At 55.3% G+C, this 21,957-nt stretch overlaps 1 protein-coding gene across 5 annotated transcripts; it reads right to left on the bottom strand.

Annotated features, from left to right (window-relative positions):
• Positions 1-540: 540 nt before the first annotated feature.
• Positions 541-21,784, bottom strand: NSDHL (NAD(P) dependent 3-beta-hydroxysteroid dehydrogenase NSDHL). 5 transcript variants are annotated; one of them, XM_076067380.1, is made up of 8 exons: positions 21,212-21,230; positions 15,628-15,732; positions 7,538-7,699; positions 4,733-4,879; positions 2,539-2,667; positions 2,246-2,388; positions 1,709-1,811; positions 541-1,195 (listed from the first exon to the last, which is right to left on the bottom strand). In XM_076067380.1, the coding sequence occupies exons 2-8, from the start codon at positions 15,646-15,648 to the stop codon at positions 860-862; spliced, it is 1,041 nt and encodes a 346-aa protein (XP_075923495.1). In that variant the 5' UTR covers positions 15,649-15,732; positions 21,212-21,230; the 3' UTR covers positions 541-859. The 5 variants fall into 5 exon arrangements, with proteins under 5 accessions (XP_075923495.1, XP_032811550.1, XP_032811549.2 ...); XM_032955659.2 differs by lacking the exon at positions 21,212-21,230 and having other exon boundaries at positions 15,628-15,759; XM_032955658.2 differs by lacking the exons at positions 541-1,195; positions 1,709-1,811; positions 2,246-2,388; ... (1 more) ...; positions 4,733-4,879; positions 7,538-7,699 and adding exons at positions 9,341-12,687; positions 21,658-21,742 and having other exon boundaries at positions 21,212-21,307.
• Between the last annotated feature and the right edge of the window lie 173 nt (positions 21,785-21,957).

Below are 21,957 nucleotides of genomic sequence, written 5' to 3'. Positions count from 1 at the left end.
TTATAGCCAGTCATTGACCAAATTACTTTTCTGACCAAATTAGGTGCTGGGGGCCGCGCTTCTGCACATGGCCTGGAGTGCAGCGCTGTGTGGGCAGCGGGGATTTGTGAATCATGCTCATCCGTGAAACTCCCTCCCTTACCCATTGGCTTCAAGGTCGCCATCTCCTGACTTATGGCCAGGGTGCCGTGGCAGTACAGCAAGTGGGTTAATTTACAGCTGAATTCCATTTGTACGGGGATTGAGTGTTACCTCCCTCGTATGCGTGGGTTTTCTTCGGGTGCTCCAGTTTCCTTCCATGTGTAAGACATAAATGTTTGAGTTAGACATACATCCCAATATAGGACCACAGAGCTCTGTAAATTGTTGCAAGCGCCTGTTCTGACCGCCATCCCAGGCGCTCGTCTGTGCATGTGCCCCCGCACCTCCGTGCGGACTCCGTGCGTCGTGTCACAGATGCCGCTGCAGCGTCTCGAATGCTGCAGATTGCACGAGCGCCGCCGATGAATTAAGACAAACGAACCGGACACATGTAAAATCTCTGGCTCAGGTCAGAGGTTAAAATGTCACCAGGTTTATTGGGTTAACGGTCAACCTGCAGCGGGCATGTAGAGCGCACGACGACATCCGTGCACGCCGCAGCGTCCAGGTACCCCACGTGAGTACCAGGTACTCCCAGTTGAGTACCTGGTACACACAGGTGAATAATAGTTATCTATGCACAAGCACCAGGTGCACCTAGATACAAATAGGTACCTAGGTATGCGACCCGGGTGACACCCAGGTGACACCAAGGTGACACCCAGATGCGACCTAGCGAGACACAGGCGAGACCCGGGTCCCTCCCATGGCGAGAGCGCTAGTTGGCTGTACGGCGCAGGTGCGGGTAGCTGGCGAGGGTTCGCGCCACCGCGTCGTCGAGCTGCACGGGCGGGCGGTAGCCGAGCAGGCGCTTGGCGCGCGCGCAGCTGTAGTAGTGGTGCGTGGCGGCGAGCGCCACGCGCATCGGCGAGAACGTGGGCGTGAAGGCCCACACGGGGCGCAGCAGCGTGCTCAGCAGCTGCAGCAGCAGCGCCAGCACGTACACCAGCCGGTAGGGCAGGCGGTGGCGTGGCGCCGCGTAGCCGAGCCCCTCCAGGAGGCGCGACATGAAGGCCCAGAATGGCACCGGCTCGTCGTTGGTGATGTGGAAGGCCTGGACCGGCCGGGGGGTGGGGAGGAAGGGCGGAGCGGGGGTCGCGAGCAAGGTCGGCAATGAGCAGTGCGAGTAGCGGAGCTGCCGTCCATGACCATCGCGTCTCTTGCGATCGCCGAGGGGGAACCAGGAACGAGCAGTAGGGCAGCAGCAGCCAAGTGGTGGTGAAGAGCCGGTACTGCAAACAATTGCTCAAGATCTGCAGTCCTCTATATATTAAGAAGTTTTCAGCCAATTGTTTCAAAAAGATTGATGATTTATTCATCGGATTTCTCCAGGATAAAGAAATGTTATGATTCTGAACCAGGTGAGAACTCGGGAAAGAAGAATAATTCTCATTTGCAAGAGGGACCTGGGTCACCACAACAACAAAAGCAAGAATGTAAAAACAAGTACAGCAATGAAGCAAAGCGAAATCAGAGCAAAACCAACGCATATAAATATTAAATGAGGATTGCATGGGGATTGCACGGGGATTGCGTGGGGATTGCATGTGGCTGTGCGGGTCCTCACCTGGCCACACACGGGCGAGCCGGGATCCAGGTGCTCTGCTGCCAGGATGTGGCCGTGCGCAACGTTCTCCACGTATGTGAAGTCCACAAGGTTGCTGCCGTCTCTGCGCCGCACGCGGTCAACGAGACCCTCGTTTGTGTCGTGGCCCACAGAGATTTGTGTGAAAGCAGGACCCACGTCTCACAGTGAGGGGGGTCCTGGCCTGTCAACATCCGGCAGCTCACCAGCAGTGTTTCAAGAAAGCCTGGCTCTGTCGAAACGAGGCCACAGTTTGTGTTGAACCAATGCGGCTGAAATGATGCACTCCCAGAATGCTGGGACTAATGCTGGTGCACTGCAAGATGTCTATAGGCAAGGGCCCGCTCTATGTTAGACAAGGGGTCCGAGTTTTAAGAAAAGCAAAACTCACTTGAGAATCACGTGTGCATTATTGGCGAACAGCTGTCATGCCAGTGGTGGTGGTGGTCGTGTCGGCGGCAGTGGTGGCCATGGTGGCGATGTTGGTGATAGTGGTGGTGGCCGTGGCGGTCGTGGTACCCGATGATGAACTTCATCTTGCCACGCCGGGCGGCGTCCACAAGTATGGGCACCAGCTGGGGGTCACGGGGCCCAAAGATCCCGTGGGGGCGGATCGCAACCGTGAGGAACCCTCGCTCGGGGCAGTTCGCAGCGAGCACGGCCTGCTCCCACGGGGAGACGCGGGGAAAACGATGGGTCATGTGGGGAACGTGTGGGCGGCGTGTGGCGGACGTGGGGATATCAGCAGACAAGCTGGGTGATGGAGGGACTCGTGAGGACATTAACTGGTGTGCCCACCCCCGCGTGCGCACCTTCTCCTGTAGGATCTTTGTCTCGGTGTAGTAGTCGATGGGTCTGCGTGCATACGGCATCTCCTCCGTGGCATCCTTCAGGTCCACCCCCTCAAACACGACGCTCGCGCTGCTCGTCAGCACCAGCCGCTGAGCACGCACACAAACAAAGGCCTCCCGTGTTGCCCACATGGACTGCTGGAGCAAGTGATTTCAGCAAGCACCTGTGAAGGCTTGCGTGGCCAGCACCATGCCTGGCCGCGTTTGTCTCCCAATTGGTGATGTTTACACACATGCAGCACCTGATACTCGTTTAAGGCTGAATCAGCCTAGGGGAGGCGCACAACAGGTTCAGATACTCGTCATTGATGTTTTCCGTGAGCGGGAATCCAACTCGGGTCGGTGGGTATGTAGAGTGATGGCACAGAAACACACAACACACACATGCACACACATGCACACACAAAGATCTCTGTATAGCCTTAACAGACTGTTCGGGCAAATGCTGTTAGCGAGACCCTATGAAGGCCAGCACGGCATACGAGGGGGTGGGTGGCCAGCACCACGCCCGGCCGCCTTTGGCTCCCACTCACACACGCACACGCGTGCACACGCGCGCACACGCGCACACACGCGCACACACGCGCGCACACGCACGCACACGCACGCACACGCACGCACACACACACGCACGCACTAATGAGAAACGTCCGCTGTGGTCAGGAATACAAATTGGCAGGCCGCATGATTCATCATCATCCGCCACGTGCGGTGCGAGACAGGGCGCGCCCACACGCGCATTTCACCACACGCAGGCGCGCACACATGGGACCAACACGCAGAGATAAAGACAAAGTCCTCCTATGTAGCCGTACAGACTATTCAGGCAAGTGCCATGAGCGAGCACCTGTTAAGGCCGGAACGATGCACAAGGTGGGTGGTGGGGCCAGCACCACGCTTGGCCACCTTTGTTTCACTCGTGCTGATGTTCACGCAAGAACACACATGCACACGTGCACACACACGCACACGTGCACGCACATGCACACGTGCACGCGCACGCACACGCGGACAGACGGACAGCGCCCACACTGACTGTGCCCAGCCCAGGGTTTAGCCGTCCCCTGTCGCCCACACCCTCCTGGGCCTGCGGTCGGCGTTAGCTCACCCTCACCAGGGGCCCACACCCGCTCACGGCCCTCGGCACTCTCTCCTCTCTCTCGTGCGGTGTTTCCACCAGACTCCACTGACTCTGTTCTGGGACCGTTTTTTTTTACACAGTTGCTGAGCACAATAGACCCAAAGACCCAAAACGGCAAGCAGTCAGTAACAAACAGCACAATCAAAGATGTGATCGACAGGAGTGTGTATGCATGGATATCGGTAGCCACTGGAGCTATGCACTTTTGAATCATCTAGATTCAAAACTCATTTATTTAGAATTGCTTTTTGTGTTTAGTTTGTTGTCCTTCCCCTGCACCTCCGATTAGTACAGTTGGCTATGTATGGTGAGAAATAAGATCAACATGCATACATACTTCAATTGAACAAAGTTATTGATGTGAGAGCTTGGGGGAAAGAGATGATGGTGGGAAAGGGAATTCCACAGTATAGCAATGCGAGGGAAGAAGCAGAAAGAGTATTGAGGTGACTTGCAACGTGGTGAGTGAGTGGGTGGGTGAGTGGGTGAGTAGGTGAGTGAGTGGATGAGTGAGTGTGTTGAAGTGACCTGCAGTGGGGTGGTGGTTGAGCACAGTGTAAACGAGACCAAACAGCCTGCATCTCGTAGACCAAGTCCTCAACACGGGTGTCAGTGAGTGAAGTTCACGGAAACGGTAACCTTGGTAGTAGCAAAAAAAGAGTGATAAGGAGGTGACTGACCGCCAGTGAGTGGGCGACTGACGAGTGAATCAGGGAGTGCCGGATCATAAATCGCCCTGACTGTGTGCGTTATATAAGTCCATAGAGAAGGACTTAGAATTCTCGTTCATTGAATACAATGGGCAGTGAGGGAGCAGCTGCCAGGAATGTGCCGCACTGCTTTCTGGACATCACTGTGTGGTCACCACTAGCAGCTCCATGTCGCAGGCTGTGCCATTATTCACTGGGTGGCATTACCAGTAAGTCTCAGGGCCAATGGACAAGACCACAGGGCAGGGCCACAGGGCCGGGCAGGGCCTGGAACAGGGTTGGGCAGGGCCGGGAATGGCGGTACCTTGACGCCAGCGGCCTGGCAGGCCGCGATGACAGTCTGCGTGCCCTGGCAGTTGACCCGGTAGAAGAGGTTCCGATTGTTGCTGGCCGGACTTGGGGAGGCACAGTGGAACACCACGCTCACACTCTGCAGCGCTGGCATCAGGTCCTGGTGACGACACGCGCACATACACACCGGCACAGCCGTTCATTAATTAATCATATTCACAATCATAATCACGTTGCACAATGGTGCTCGTTCAAACTGTCGTGGAGGCAACGCTGCAGCGGCGTTTGTAACGTCATCGCTACCACTGCGCGCGGAGTCCTCAAGGAGACGTGGGGGACGAGCGCTTGGGACAGCGGCCAGAACCGACACTGGCATCAATTCCCCGAGCTCTGCGGTCCTATATTTGGATGTTTGGCCAACTCCATTAATGAGTGCTTATACTTGTGGGAGGAAAGCGGAGCAGCCGGAGTATACCTACTCAATCCCTGTACCACTGGAAATTAACCTACTTGCATTCCTGCCAAGGCACCCTGGCCATAAGCCAGGAGATGGTGACCTTGATGACCATGGGTAGGGAGGGAGTTTGACAAGCGTTCGTGATCCACCAACCCCCGTTGCCGACACAGAGCTGCACTCCAGGTCACGTGCAGCAGCGTGGCCCCAGTGCCCATCATTTGTTCTGTCCCTTGCTCAGTCACTCACTCAACCTTTTACTCATTCCTTACACAATGACGAGCGTCGCTGTGGAGTACACAAGTGGCAGTGAGTAAGCGGACGGTTCGCCTCATTGAAGAGAGAAGGGAGAGGGGTCCTTGTTTGTGTACGATTGTCAGTTCACCTGCAATGGTTCAAGCGAGCCTGACTCTGCTTATGAGACACTGAATGTGAATACCGGGCCAGAGTTTTGCTGCTGATGAGATGCACTCCCAGAAGGCCATGCGGTTGATGGGATGTGTACAAACGACTCGCATTTTTATGTGGAGGGGACAGTTGTGGGACGGAGGTACAATCGTCCCGCCAGTTATGTTGCTACTTATATTCTGCATATCGGTCCACACCATCACAGACTTAATTTTGCATCTCCCACACCCTCGTCTTCCCCCCAACTATCCGTTCGTCCTCTCCTCCTCCTCCGCTGCACCTCCTTCTCTGCTCCCCCTCCATGGCCCCCTACTCCCACGCCCTGCCCCTGCAAGCAGTGCCGCCTCAACCCCTCTGAGTCACTTCGAAACGTTGAGCCCCTCGTGAGGGGTCGGGTGACGGTGGCTGCAGAGACTTGGGGGGAGGTAGGGGATGGGCGGGTGGGGGGAGGGGGGTGGAGAAGGGTTGGTGGGAGATGGGGGGATTGTGTTGGGGAGGATGGGGTCATTGGGAGGTGGACACCACGACCACTGGAATGAGACGACAACAAGAACAGCGAGTGGACACTGTGCTTCCCTCACAGATCCGTCTATCCACATGAACCGTACAGTACAGTTCACACATGCCATCAGCAGCACAGCCTTCTGCCAGAATTCTATATGGACAGGTAGGGGAAGGAGGTGGATTATCTGGTTATTGTCACTCACTCTTTTGTTCACTCATTCAGGATCGACTCTTCCCACAAACCAGGCAAAGCCCACAGAGGCTTTGTAGCCAGGATTGTTACGCGCCTCCTCTGCAGAGCCGTTCGAGTCGTTGGTTAGCAGGGAGGCCGAGTGGTGGCTCAGAGGTCAGAGAGCGCTGAGCAGGCACCGCCGAAATCCTGTTTCCAATCCGGGTTTCAGCCGCAAGTTGGTCAACAGTAAGTTGGTTAACAGTGACTTAAATAGAGACTCATAGACTCACAAAGAGACCCATAGACTCACACAAAGAACCAAAGACTCATAGGGTGAGTGGGTGAGTGCATGGGTGAGTGATTGGGTTCGTGGGTAAGTGAGTAGGTGAGTGAGGCTGCTAGATTTCTGTACAGCCCATGGAGCTTGTAATCACCAACACGCTCTTCTGGCATGAGCAGACCCACATAACATCATGGCTGCACGCCAGGTCCAAGCAAGAACATCTGCCGAAGTTAATAGTCCAAACAGTGAATGTGGGTCCATGTCCTTGACACCAGAACCTACCATGGAGCTGACATGTCCACTGAACATCGGCTTGTCACCTGTAAGAAGTGCCTGCCATTCGTCCACTGCGGTGGTGGGCATCCATCTATAACCCCATTTAAACCCACAGTGGCCTGGTCTCACCTCACTGCTGATGAAAGTTGCAAGCAAAAATGTAATCATCACTTGCAGCTGGGGTTGACATCATCCCCTCTTCCTCCCGATGCCGAGCAGAAATTGGTGAAGTTCAGGAACATGGCTCATGCGGCTGCTATGGCTGCACTGGGTATGGTGTTCCGGCTAGGTCACGGAAAGCGATAGGTCCACTCCCACTGTCTACAACATTCCACGTCAGAGAATGAGAAGACTCACCACACGCTCGGAGGTTCAGAGAGCCGTTCGGTACTGCAAAGTTGAGTGATGCTCATGGGTTGATGAACAGATGGAAACGTCCTTAGCAGCTCTCTATCACAAATCACTTTTAATTCCATAGAAAAAGTAACTTGCAGAGCCATGCCTATTCTGGTCCTTTAGGAAAAATGGTGATCTGATCTCCAGGAATAGGTCTGCAGGTTTGCTAAGCAATTCTGTGAGGTCTTGGGAGAGGGGAATCTCCTCAGCCCATGGGGCAAGATGGGGTTGACCCTGCTGGGGTTACCGTTGCTCAAATATTAAGAGGAAGTAGCCACCCCTTTCGAGTGGCTGGATGATATGCCGCCTGGTGCAGGGAGCTTACCTCCTGGTTGCACAGGTCCCCCGTGAAGTAGACGACGCCAGAGATGGGGGGCCCCGGGCGGACATCGAACACCCCCACCGCGTACCCTCGCGCCACCAGCGCCTCCACGAGGTGCTGGCCCAGAAACCCAGCCCCACCGATCACCAGGCACCGCCGCTCGCCCTGCAGGCCACAAACACAAAGATCCCCCGTGAAACCTTAACAGACTGTTGGGGCAAGTGCTGTTATCGAGAAGCATCTATGAAAGCCAGCACGGCACACGAAATGCGTGGCCAACACCATGCACGGCTGTCTGTCTCCCAAGTGCCAATATTTACACATGGCGCTAGGTACTAATTTTAGGGTGAGTGCATCAAGTGGCCACCCAAGACTGGTTCAGATAATTGCCACTAGTGTTGGCCATGAACATTAATCGAACTCGAGTAGTTGAGTTTGAGGTGGTGTGCCAACCACTGCACCACCGCTCTTCACACAAATGCACACTTCTACGAGTTAAAAACACTCGCTCACCCACTCGCTCACTCAACCACTCCCTCACCCACCCACCACCCTGCAGGTCACCTTGCGTCTCTGCTTCTTCCCTCGAACTGCTGCCTCTGCTACCGTTGTCTCTTTCCCCAAGTTCTTATAATAACCTCACTCAATTAAAGAAAAGTGTTACACGCTTATCTAATGCAACTTTGATATTCTTTGGGTCTTTCGGTAAAGTCACGTAGATAGGTTCAAAAAAAATAACAAACAAAAAAAGCATTCGTGAAGATGACGAACGCTTGTGTTGCGATCGAAACGTCGTAGTTTTTTTTGGTTATTTTCTTTGTACCTGTCCACGTGACTTTACCGAAAGACCCAAAGAATATGAATTCTTGCAGTCACGAAAGCTTTAAGTCAAGATGCAACTTTGATAGTATCGTTTTTTGCTGGCCGGTTGGCGTTTAGGGCCTGTGCTCACCGCTTTGCAGCAAGCTGACATGAAGCGTGGTCTTCACGTCTCACAGGGAAGGGGGGTCCTCACATCAACATCTGGCAGTTCACCAGCATTGCTTCAGGCAAGCTGGATTCTGCTGACAAGACACTGAATGTCTAAATCAGTACACAGTGTTCCTTGTGATGAACCAATGCTGCTGAAATTACGTACTCCCTGAAGGCCGTACGGCTGATGGGATGTGTAAAACACTTGTATTGTTCTTGCGTGGAGGGACGCATATGGGAAAGAGGCGTCCATTTATCCGCGGGTTTATTTTGCGCTGTGCTGGCCCGGGCAGGGGACTTGGCTGGCGTCGCCCCCTGTGGGTCGGATCAGGCACCAGCAGCCTCGGCGACACTCGGAACACGCCTCGATGTCATCCGACTGCTGACGAGACTGCGTTTCGACAACGTTCCAGAGGTTTGCTCGACTTGAACCAATGCTGCTGAAATTATGCACTCCCCAAAAGCCGTGCGGCTGATGGGATGAGCAAGAGATACTTTTATTCATGTGAAGAGACGAATACGTGAAGGAGACGTCATCTGCTAATTTATCATGAAAACTAGGGATGTTAGTTAACCAGTAACTCCTACCAGAATCGGCTACTGGTTTCGAAAGTCCAGAACCATTAACAGATTCCGGTGGGATGTAACAAATTTACAGATTGGCTTGTAACAATGTACAAACCGCACGGCACAGGCCTGGATCACGTGTCCTCGTTTCTGCGTTCACGAGGTTCAAGCACCATGTCTGTGCATGTGTGCAGGCACCGGTTCTGCTACTGGTGTGCGATTCACACGGTCACCGCTCATGGATTAATCACGAGTGAAACAGCCGTCTGACAGAACACAGACACTTTATTTGCAAACAAAATTCAGTTCAAGGGGCTCCAGGAAATAACACGGCGCACGCGTGAGAGCGTGTGACAAGTAGTGGGGAGTGATGGCGTATTGGTTGATGCACTGCGCTACGAACCCGGTGCCTGAGTTAAATTCCTACTCGCGACCAATAAACAGTAAAAACTATCTGAACCAGTCCTGGGCCTCCCCTAAGTCGACTCATCTTCAAATTAGTACATCGATGCGGGGTGTAAACATCACCACGAGGGAAACAAAGGCGGCCAGGCGTGGTGATGGCCATCCACCCCCTCATGTGCCGTGCCGGCGTTCTTATGTGCTGCAGGACTTGCCACAAACAATCCTTTCAGGCTATACTGGGGGATCTTTGTCCTTTGTGGCAAGCAAACAAATTCCATTACAAATCAAATACCAACGTCCACCAGAGAACACACGGCACTGCGAACAAGCGGGAGGCCATCTCTCCAGTGTGCGACTTTCGTCATCCAGAACAGACCGTACAACATATAATGATGCAATGCCCGATCCACAAACCCGAAGGAGACATTACAGCGATACACTGCGCTGCTCCTGACGCCGTTGTCTGGCTTGATCACCCGAATGTGATATCGTAGTTGTTGCTCTGCATCTACATCAGCCGTACAAAAGAATAACTGCTGTCGTTTACATTCTTGGAGTAGTGCCTGAAGTCTAATCGTAACGGATGGCCCGTTAAGGCTTCATTTCAACTCCACCCGGCACATCACATCCAGTATTATACCTCTCGCTATGGCTGTCGGTAGCTGCAACTAGTCATATGCCAAATACCCTGGTCCACCAGCAACCCGGAAAATATTCAGTGAGATATTAAGCCCCAAACACACCACATCCAGTATACCAGTCCAATAACAAGCTCAATGTCCATCAGCTGAGATGTCATGACCACACCAGATCAGATGTCATTATCTCCTTAGCTGAGGTGTCATGACCTCTTTGGTTGAGATCTCACAATCATTATCATCATCACTGTGACCCCATCGGCTATGGCCTACACCAGACACAACCTCCGCATCAGCCTGCAACACAAGCAGCACCACGTCCAGTGCTGCCTGCCAGGTCCCAACCTTGGCGGCCGCCCCATCGTACACGGGCCCCGTCACGCCCTCCCCTCCGCCCCCCTCCACCTCCTTCGGGCCCCCAACACCAGGAATCACGGGTCCCACCTCCCCCCTCGCCTCTACCGTGCTGACAACAGCGGCCGCCTCCCATTGAGAGCGGTAGCACCCCGTGTTGTACATGGCGATTACGAGATAGCGCCGCCACCCATCAGCCAGCGCCTGTAGCACAGCCGGGTGATGTCGGTGGGACTCGCCACACCACCAAGCACCCCCGCCGCCACCACACTCTGGTTGGGCATCACCCTCTGGACGCGAGTTTAATCTGTGAACCTGGCTCGCAGCGGCATCGGCCCCTGAGCCCAGGGCCGATGATTGCGCTCGGGAGGCCATGTCCTGTAGGAGGCGCACGCAGTGCAGCTCAGAAACGCCGGCGCCCGGTAGAACCTGACCGTCGTTTATGGCGCCACTCAGCCTACGCGCGCACGCCCAGAACCGCGATTCCATCACAGGCAGACGGCAGGGCACGCGGCCGCACAACACCACCGACTGCACCGCCGCAGTCTTCACGATCACTCTCGTGCCGCCATCGCTGCTGCGACTGGCACCAGCTCGGCGAGCGGTCGGGACGGCCGCCTCCAGCTCTTCGTCGATTAACTCAAGAGAAAGGGTGGCTGCGTGGGAAGCGCCGGCCTGGCACGGGTAGGTGAGTATCTTGGCGCTGCTCGCCTGGGACACGGCGCGCAGCACGGCCGCTGGCACTCGAGGCAGGAAGATGATGCCGAGGTTGGTGCCGCGCTCGGCGAGCTGCGGGCAGATCTCCCCACGAGCCAGCACCAACCGTGCTCGTGTGCCACTCAGGGCCAGCGCCGTCTCCTCCAGCCACGCGTCCTGCTCTTCTGCTTGCCAGGGCGACGTCGCGTCGGGCGCAGGCTGTGAGCCGTAATTCGTTGATCCCGGCTGTCGTGGCTCGTACGGTTTGCTGGCGCCGGGATGACTGCCCGGCGTGCTAAACCCACTTTGCTCGCGATCCATTCCGCACCAGAATACTACCTGTCCACGCTCGAGTCCCTGAAAGCCTGGGTGGCGATGGCCGGCGGTGAGGTCCCCTCCAAACAGCAGAGCACCGAGTGGCCTTCCGCTCAGACTCCTGGCGACGGCAGCGTCAGTGGCGGGCACGCTCGTCAAGTAGCCGTCCACGACTCGGGACGCGTCCTCACTCCACCCTGGCGTGAGCACCGTGACGATGCACCGGAGGTCGAACTCCAGCCGCAACGCCAAGCCGTGGCGCGCGCGTATCTGAACGAGGTACGTGTCCCAAGCCAGCCCCATCTCCCGCTCCTGGCCATGGCTTAGCCCCCACGCGAGTCGGCCCACTCCGCACACCGTGATCGGCACCTCGCTTCTCGTGGAGTCCTTGCTGCTGCGCGTCGACGGCCGGCGAGGCAGAACGTGAGTCTTGGTAACGTCCTCGCTGGGAACTGACTCACCCGCGTTTGGACAACGACCGTGATCTTCACCGCAGGACGAACGAATCGAGCCGTAGGCGCCGCGCGGTTTGGCCGAGGTCGAGTGGAAATGCCGGCTGAGCAGTCGCCGAGGTTGAGCTGCCACCCTGGAGTTGCTCACGCACAGAGCGGCCTGGTCCCATCGAGCGGAGCTGCCTGGGTTGGGCGCCGCAGTACTTCCATCGCACGACAATCGCCATAAATCCTCTGTCGCCAGGCTAGACCCGGCTTCTTCATCGTCATTATCGTCATTATCGTCATTATCGTCATCATCGTCGTCACTGTCGATGAAACGTGGCGGCGCTATTGGAAAAGTCAGCATCATCACTGCTCGGGCACATTCGTCTATCGCTTCGACAGCCGTGCGGGTGACTTCAGGGAGAGGCACGGCGCTCTCCTTCACGCAGCGAGCCAGCGCCCTGCCCCACTCCCCGGCCAGCACCGCTACGCTCGTGCCACCGCAGCCGTGCCCGACCTGCTGGCCCCGCACCGCGCCCTCCAGCAGCTGGCCCGCCGGGGAGCGTGCGGGGCCCAGGGTCCGCAGCAACTCGAAGCCCGAACCGACCAGGGCACACTCGGGGCCATGGCCCTCGCGAACAAACTTGAGGGCCTTGACGGGCCCTAGCAGCGAGTGAAAGTGGGACGTGACGGCGAGCAGCTCGCGCAGGGCCCCGCCGACGGGGGGCGATCGCAGGTCGGGTAACCTCTCGGAAGCCGGCGGCGGACCCTGAGGTTCATCGCACAGAGCACACGGGCCACTCCTGCACGCTATTCTGCGCACCCTCCCGACTTGCCATGCCGGTGCGTCCCACCCTCTCACCCGAATCAATATAGACCCGGGTCCCGTGAGCCGTCCCTGTGAATGGCTCAGGCTCTCGTTAGCTCAAAATTCAACGCTGAACAACGTCGGAGAAAAACTCTGAGCTAATGGCGACGGCTTAAACATATTGGACCCCACCACTGAGCCAGCTGGTGACACCCTTCCCCAAAAACAAACCAACGACTCAATTGACTCCGCATGACCCATGATGACAGACCCGGTCACCAGCTCCACAAGCGGAAAATTAAAAGCCCGGCACGTGACTGCAGAGATCCTGACCAAATCATGGAGTGTATTGTGAACCGATACTAACTTTGCTAATTCAACCGAGCCACAGCAGCAATGAGTAGGTGAGTGGGTGAGTTGGTGGGTGAGTAGGTGGGTAATTGAAGAGTGGGTAATTGAAGAGTGGGTGAGTGAGATGTTGTGACTTGCAGTCTTGTCGCTAAACAGTGTGGATGAGACGAAAGAGGAGTCAGTGTCTGGTAGACCAAATCCTCAACACGTGTGAAGGAATCAAATCGGTGAAGTTCTCAACCACCCTGACTGCTTTACTCTGCATTCTGACCAATAGCGTCGTCTCTGTGTTTCTGTGTAAACCGCGCCGTGTTGGCCAAAACAGGTGCTCGCTAACCTGCACTTGCCCCAAGAGCCTATGTGGGCTTCACAGAGAACATTTGTCTCTGTCGTGCGTGTGATCAGTGTGGATTAGCAGGAAGGTCAGCCATGCAGCCACCGAACTCAGAAGTTACAGCCACATGGAGACAATGGGACACGGGGACATGTATGTATGTTGGACTTCCTTCGTACCGTACGTAGCCAACCGTGATAATCGGAGGTGCCGAAGAAGGACAACAAACTAAACACAACATGCGACTTGTTGATTGACTAAACACGAAAAGCAGACATGGAGGAACATGGACAAATAGACACGGGGACAATGCAGGCATGGAACACACGCGTCTTCGTGTTTCCATTTCCCATATTGTTTCCACACACTACAAACCATACAGTATATAGTCTACACTGTACAATCTATAGGTCTACACTGTATACTCCTGAGACTGTACACCCTAAGATAGTGTATCGTCTATACAGTGTGTGCCCATGGAGATGCCGGCTTGTCTCCCGTCACACACAAACTCCCTGTCACACACACTCACTCCCTGTCACACACACACACACACTCCCTGTCACACACACACACACACTCCCTGTCACACACACACACACACCCCCTATCACACACACACACTCCCTGTCACACACACACTCCCTGTCACACACACACACTCCCTGTCACACACACACGCACACTCCCTGTCACACACACACACACTCCCTGTCACACACACACACACTCCCTGTCACACACACACACTCCCTGTCACACACACACGCACACTCCCCGTCACACACACACACTCCCTGTCACACACACACACTCCCTGTCACACACTCCCTGTCACACACACACACTCCCTGTCACACACACACACACTCCCTGTCACACACACACACTCCCTGTCACACACACTCACTCCCTGTCACACACACTCACACTCCCTGTCACACTCACACTGCCTGTCACACACACACTCCCTATCACACACACTCCCTGTCACACACACACTCCCTGTCACACACACACGCACACTCCCTGTCACACACACACGCACACTCCCTGTCACACACACTCACACACTCCCTGTCACACACACACACTCCCTGTCACACACACACACTCCCTATCACACACACACTCCCTGTCACACACACTCCCTGTCACACACACTCCCTGTCACACACACACACTCCCTGTCACACACACACTCCCTGTCACACACACTCCCTGTCACACACACACACTCCCTGTCACACACACACTCCCTGTCACACACACACACTCCCTGTCACACACACTCACACTCCCTGTCACACTCACACTCCCTGTCACACACACTCACACTCCCTGTCACACACACACTCCCTGTCACACACACACACACGCCTTGTCTCACACACACACTCCTTGTCTCACACACACTCCTTGTCTCACACACACTCCTTGTCTCACACACACACTCCTTGTCTCACACACACACTCCTTGTCTCACACACACACCTTGTCTCACACACACCTTGTCTCACACACACACCTTGTCTCACACACACCTTGTCTCACACACACACACCTTGTCTCACACACACACACCTTGTCTCACACACACACCTTGTCTCACACACACACTCCTTGTCTCACACACACACACCTTGTCTCACACACACACCTTGTCTCACACACACACACCTTGTCTCACACACACACACCTTGTCTCACACACACACACCTTGTCTCACACACACACACCTTGTCTCACACACACACACACCTTGTCTCACACACACACTCCTTGTCTCACACACACACACCTTGTCTCACACACACACCTTGTCTCACACACACACACCTTGTCTCACACACACACACCTTGTCTCACACACACACACCTTGTCTCACACACACACACACACCTTGTCTCACACACACACCTTGTCTCACACACACACACACCTTGTCTCACACACACACACCTTGTCTCACACACACACACACACCTTGTCTCACGCACACACCTTGTCTCACACACACACACCTTGTCTCACACACACACACACACCTTGTCTCACACACACACCTTGTCTCACACACACACACACACACCTTGTCTCACACACACACACCTTGTCTCACACACACACACACACCTTGTCTCACGCACACACCTCGTCTCACACACACACCTTGTCTCACACACACACTCCCCGTCTCACGCCGGGCCGTACCGCTCTGTTCCGCGTCGCCATTGTCCTGCAGTGACGCTCGCAGCTCCTCCCTCCCTCACCGACTCGCACCACCCTCGGCACCCACGCGCTGTGACCCTCTCAGAGCTGCCGCAGGGAGAGGGGCGGAGCGGAGACATGGGGAGATGGGAGGAGACATGGGGAGATGGGAGGAGCGGGGGATGAGACATGGGGAGATGGGAGGGGCGGAGCGGAGACATGGGGAGATGGAAGGGGCGGAGCGGAGACATGGGGAGATGGGGAGATGGGAGGGGCGGGGGAGGAGACATGGGGAGATGGGAGGAGCGGGGGAGGAGACATGGGGAGATGGGAAGATGGAAGGGGCGGAGCGGAAACATGGGGAGATGGGAGGAGACATGGGGAGATGGGGAGATGGGAGGAGCGGGGGAGGAGACATGGAACATGGGGAGATGGGAGCGGGGGAGGAGACATGGGGAGATGGGAGGAGCGGGGGAGGAGACATGGGGAGATTTGGAGATGGGAGGGGCGGGGGAGGAGACATGGGGAGATGGGAGGAGCGGGGGAGGAGACATGGAGAGATGGGGAGATGGGAGGGGCGGAGCGGAGACATGGGGAGATGGGAGGAGCGGGGGCGGAGACATGGGGAGATGGGGAGATGGGAGGAGCGGGGGAGGAGACATGGGGAGATGGGAGGAGCGAAAAGGAGATGGGCGGAGAGGAAATGGAAGGAGAGGATTCGGGAGAGGGGGCACATGTGCTCGACACAATGCCGTATCAATGTGCATAATTCAAAACACGTTGACAGATGGATGTGAAATGAGTCAGTGGTGGACATTCCACATCCCTATGGCAGAGACGAGCCTATACATCGGACACCTACTGTTGATTTCCCCCACAAAGTGATACCATTTTATCGACCTTGCAAAGTATAATGGGCTGAGTCAACCCTCAATAAGGATTTAAGCTCGCGACGTTCCTTCCGATAGCGAGCCGCTCACTCCACCCCAGAGCCAAGCAGCCGGAGGTCAAATCCAGATGACCTCCGTGTAGTCACAACCACGGGGGCATGTCGTGTGTGGTCATCAACAGGCCAATGTGGCACAGCAATTTAATTTATTGTACCTTTTGTAACTTATAATTCGGGCTGTTAATATCGGTTATCAGTTTGCCACATACACAAATGTCCAGCAAGTAGCGTATTCATTACTGGAAAATTCCTCTGGAATCGGTGACTGGTTCCTAACCAGTGAAACGGTAAGCGATTGCGAAAGCGATTACCGGTTCACTGTTATCATTTAACAAACCTGTTTGGAATGCACTAACAGTGGCATCGCTGTGCATATGTTGCATTAGAGGGGGCTCATTGTTGGTGTTGACGCTTAAGTGTTGTAGATTTAGAACTGTTAGGTATTGACAATTGCAATGTTGGCCAGCAGGGGTCGTTTAGATTCAATGTCGGCCAGCAGAGGTCGTTTAGACTCCAGTCTTTGATTTCCGTAACCGTGTTCAAAACGTGGTCTCCACCAGACACTGGCTGTGTCGTCTTATCCACCACGCTGTCTTCAACCACCACTACCATACTGTACAGAGCAGCAACCGTTCGCTGGTGCCATGCTAGGTGCACTTTGAGGCCACATGAAGTGTTGAAGGCTCGCTGGCAGGTCACGGGACAGACCCAGGTGCCAAGGGTTGACTGCGATGACTGGTATATGCACCACCTGTGCTCCTCACTGTGCCAACTTCCTACATTTTAGCCACCCTGCGCTTCGCTCATTGTGAGCGTCGCTCATCCGCCCACAGCTGTTGTTGGAGGGCGACTGCCTCCAACGGCCCAGTAGCGTCCTTCACGAGCCTCCTCCACAGAGGCCGACATTGGCACCGCAGGTACCGGTCATCGTCAAGTCCAATCAGCTCCACATCATCTGCATCAGTCCATCTCTTCTCCAGCCCGTGTCGCGCCCGTTTCGCCCCCTCTATTCGGCCAAACAGCTGCTGCGTGGCTGGGCATGCGGGCTCTATGACACAGCCAATGCAGTCTTGCCTGCCGGCGAAACTCACTGATGGGACTATGTCCAGATCTTTTAAGCATTTGTGAACTCCTCACACAATTCAGCCTGGTTAATCCTAGGATAGATCGTAGGCAGGTCAGCCTTAATGTTTGAAATCGGCGCAGATGTTCCTTCAGCGGGGTCCACGTTTCGCAAGTATAGAGAGAAGGGAGGGCAAAACTGTGGCCGAGAAAACCCGAAGTTTCGTGTGGAGTGACAGGCCAGGTAGCTTCCACGCAATATTACACAGCTGATGAAAAGATAATGCCGCTCGACTGATTTGGAGTGACACCTCTGCCAAACCGGAGCTGGTTATCAGCACACTACCCAGGTACGGAAACTCTCCACCCTCTCCACAATTGCCCCATCACTCATGGGGAGTTGAGGGGGTGGAGTTTGTGATGAAACAAAATACTCAGGCAGAGCCTCCAACTCCTTCTCAGAATGAGCCGCAATCACAAGATCATCAGCATACATAAGATGATTGACCAAAAGGGAGCCTTCCCTTGACCGAACCCGCTCTTCCACTTCACGCACTCACTCTTCCACTTCACCCACTAGCCCACTCACTCTTCCACTTCACCGACTCACCCACTCACTCTTCCACTTCACCGACTCACTCTTCCACTTCACCGACTCACCCACTCACTCTTCCACTTCACCGACTCACCCACCACTCTTCCACTTCACCGACTCACCCACCACTCTTCCACTTCACCGACTCACCCACCACTCTTCCACTTCACCGACTCACCCACCACTCTTCCACTTCACCGACTCACCCACCACTCTTCCACTTCACCGACTCACTCACTCACTCACTCTTCCACTTCACCGACTCACTCTTCCACTTCACCGACTCACCCACTCACTCTTCCACTTCACCGACTCACCCACCACTCTTCCACTTCACCGACTCACCCACCACTCTTCCACTTCACCGACTCACCCACTCACTCTTCCACTTCACCGACTCACCCACTCACTCTTCCACTTCACCGACTCACCCACTCACTCTTCCACTTCACCGACTCACCCACCCACTCTTCCACTTCACCGACTCACCCACCACTCTTCCACTTCACCGACTCACCCACCACTCTTCCACTTCACCGACTCACTCACCCACTCACTCTTCCACTTCACCGACTCACCCACTCTTCCACTTCACCGACTCACCCACTCACTCTTCCACTTCACCGACTCACCCACCACTCTTCCACTTCACCGACTCACCCACCACTCTTCCACTTCACCGACTCACCCACCACTCTTCCACTTCACCGACTCACCCACCACTCTTCCACTTCACCGACTCACCCACCACTCTTCCACTTCACCGACTCACTCACTCACTCACTCTTCCACTTCACCGACTCACTCTTCCACTTCACCGACTCACCCACTCACTCTTCCACTTCACCGACTCACCCACCACTCTTCCACTTCACCGACTCACCCACCACTCTTCCACTTCACCGACTCACCCACTCACTCTTCCACTTCACCGACTCACCCACTCACTCTTCCACTTCACCGACTCACCCACTCACTCTTCCACTTCACCGACTCACCCACTCACTCTTCCACTTCACCGACTCACCCACCACTCTTCCACTTCACCGACTCACCCACCACTCTTCCACTTCACCGACTCACCCACCACTCTTCCACTTCACCGACTCACCCACTCACTCTTCCACTTCACCGACTCACCCACTCACTCTTCCACTTCACCGACTCACTCACTCTTCCACTTCACCGACTCACCCACTCACTCTTCCACTTCACCGATTCACCCACCACTCTTCCACTTCACCGACTCACCCACCACTCTTCCACTTCACCGACTCACCCACTCACTCTTCCACTTCACCGACTCACCCACCACTCTTCCACTTCACCGACTCACCCACCACTCTTCCACTTCACCGACTCACCCACTCACTCTTCCACTTCACCGACTCACCCACTCACTCTTCCACTTCACCGACTCACCCACTCACTCTTCCACTTCACCGACTCACCCACCCACTCTTCCACTTCACCGACTCACCCACCACTCTTCCACTTCACCGACTCACCCACCACTCTTCCACTTCACCGACTCACTCACCCACTCACTCTTCCACTTCACCGACTCACCCACTCTTCCACTTCACCGACTCACCCACTCACTCTTCCACTTCACCGACTCACCCACCACTCTTCCACTTCACCGACTCACCCACCACTCTTCCACTTCACCGACTCACCCACCACTCTTCCACTTCACCGACTCACCCACCACTCTTCCACTTCACCGACTCACCCACCACTCTTCCACTTCACCGACTCACTCACTCACTCACTCTTCCACTTCACCGACTCACTCTTCCACTTCACCGACTCACCCACTCACTCTTCCACTTCACCGACTCACCCACCACTCTTCCACTTCACCGACTCACCCACCACTCTTCCACTTCACCGACTCACCCACTCACTCTTCCACTTCACCGACTCACCCACTCACTCTTCCACTTCACCGACTCACCCACTCACTCTTCCACTTCACCGACTCACCCACTCACTCTTCCACTTCACTGACTCACCCACCACTCTTCCACTTCACCGACTCACCCACCACTCTTCCACTTCACCGACTCACCCACCACTCTTCCACTTCACCGACTCACCCACTCACTCTTCCACTTCACCGACTCACCCACTCACTCTTCCACTTCACCGACTCACTCACTCTTCCACTTCACCGACTCACTCTTCCACTTCACCGACTCACCCACTCACTCTTCCACTTCACCGATTCACCCACCACTCTTCCACTTCACCGACTCACCCACCACTCTTCCACTTCACCGACTCACCCACTCACTCTTCCACTTCACCGACTCACCCACCACTCTTCCACTTCACCAACTCACCCACCACTCTTCCACTTCACCGACTCACCCACCACTCTTCCACTTCACCGACTCACCCACTCACTCTTCCACTTCACCGACTCACCCACTCTTCCACTTCACCGACTCACCCACTCTTCCACTTCACCGACTCACCCACTCACTCTTCCACTTCACCGACTCACCCACTCACTCTTCCACTTCACCGACTCACCCACTCTTCCACTTCACCGACTCACCCACTCTTCCACTTCACCGACTCACCCACTCACTCTTCCACTTCACCGACTCACCCACTCTTCCACTTCACCGACTCACCCACTCACTCTTCCACTTCACCGACTCACCCACCACTCTTCCACTTCACCGACTCACCACTCTTCCACTTCACCGACTCACCCACCACTCTTCCACTTCACCGACTCACTCACCCACTCTTCCACTTCACCCACTCACTCTTCCACTTCACCGACTCACCCACTCTTCCACTTCACCGACTCACCCACTCTTCCACTTCACCGACTCACCCACTCACTCTTCCACTTCACCGACTCACCCACTCTTCCACTTCACCGACTCACCCACTCACTCTTCCACTTCACCGACTCACCCACCACTCTTCCACTTCACCGACTCACTCACCCACCCACTCACCACAATGCAGCTGATCACCTCAAGGATCTTTCCGCTTCTTCCCTCGCTTAGCTCCATTATGGAATGCCCTCGCATCATCGTCTCGTTTGCCAAGCTCTTACAAAAAAAAACATGAATCATGTCAAATATTACTTATGACAACTTCGCCAGTGCTGTTTGTTCGGTGTCTGCGGACGCGGCGAACGGCCTGGGCGGCTGCTTTGCCGCGCGAGTCCACGAGAGGGTGCCCTCAGGCCGCACATCGCCCTCGCCTCCCCGCCTCTCTCCTCCCTGTCTCTTCATGACGCTGGTGCCACTCGCTGCAAGGCAGGGCCTGGATTCGGGGGCCTTTCTCTGTGGCGCGCGTGTGTGTGTTCCTCCTGTTCTGCATGGGTTTCCTCACATAACTAAAACCACACACACACACGGAGCGGAACTGGTATTGGCCAACATATCCCGATACTCACAAAATCCACAGCAAATGACCCAAATTGAGATCGCAGACAGCGGCAGCAACACCGCCCCCTGCTGTGACACCACCGCAGGCTGCGCCTCGTGGGGCAGCGGCGCCTCCCTGCGGGACCCCGGGCGCCCCGCGCTCTGGGAACGATAGGCGCCCGTACCACGTGCACTCAGTCATTGTTAATCATTATTATTAATAGTTTACAGATAAAACGGACCACGGGTATTGTTATATGCGAAACTTACGCCAGACGTTGACCTCATTGATCCCTCTGTCGCCGCTACCGCTTAAATAACTCCCCCCT

This window comes from Petromyzon marinus, chromosome 16 (assembly GCF_048934315.1).
Source record: "Petromyzon marinus isolate PM22_M1 ecotype Great Lakes invasive population chromosome 16, UKy_Petmar_22M1.pri1.0, whole genome shotgun sequence".
Lineage (NCBI taxonomy): Eukaryota > Metazoa > Chordata > Hyperoartia > Petromyzontiformes > Petromyzontidae > Petromyzon > Petromyzon marinus.
Note: the sequence above shows the minus strand (reverse complement) of the source record. Positions and strands in the feature narration are given on the sequence as shown.

What these genes read in the sequence shown, in the direction of transcription:
- NSDHL (XM_032955657.2), bottom strand. Translation starts at nt 15,648, where the DNA reads ATGGCGACGCGGAACAGAGCG. An exon ending in TGGCGACGCGGAACAGAGCG is followed by an intron (nt 12,688 to 15,627) that starts GTACGGCCCGGC and finishes GATGAACCTCAG; the next exon opens with GGTCCGCCGCCGGCTTCCGA.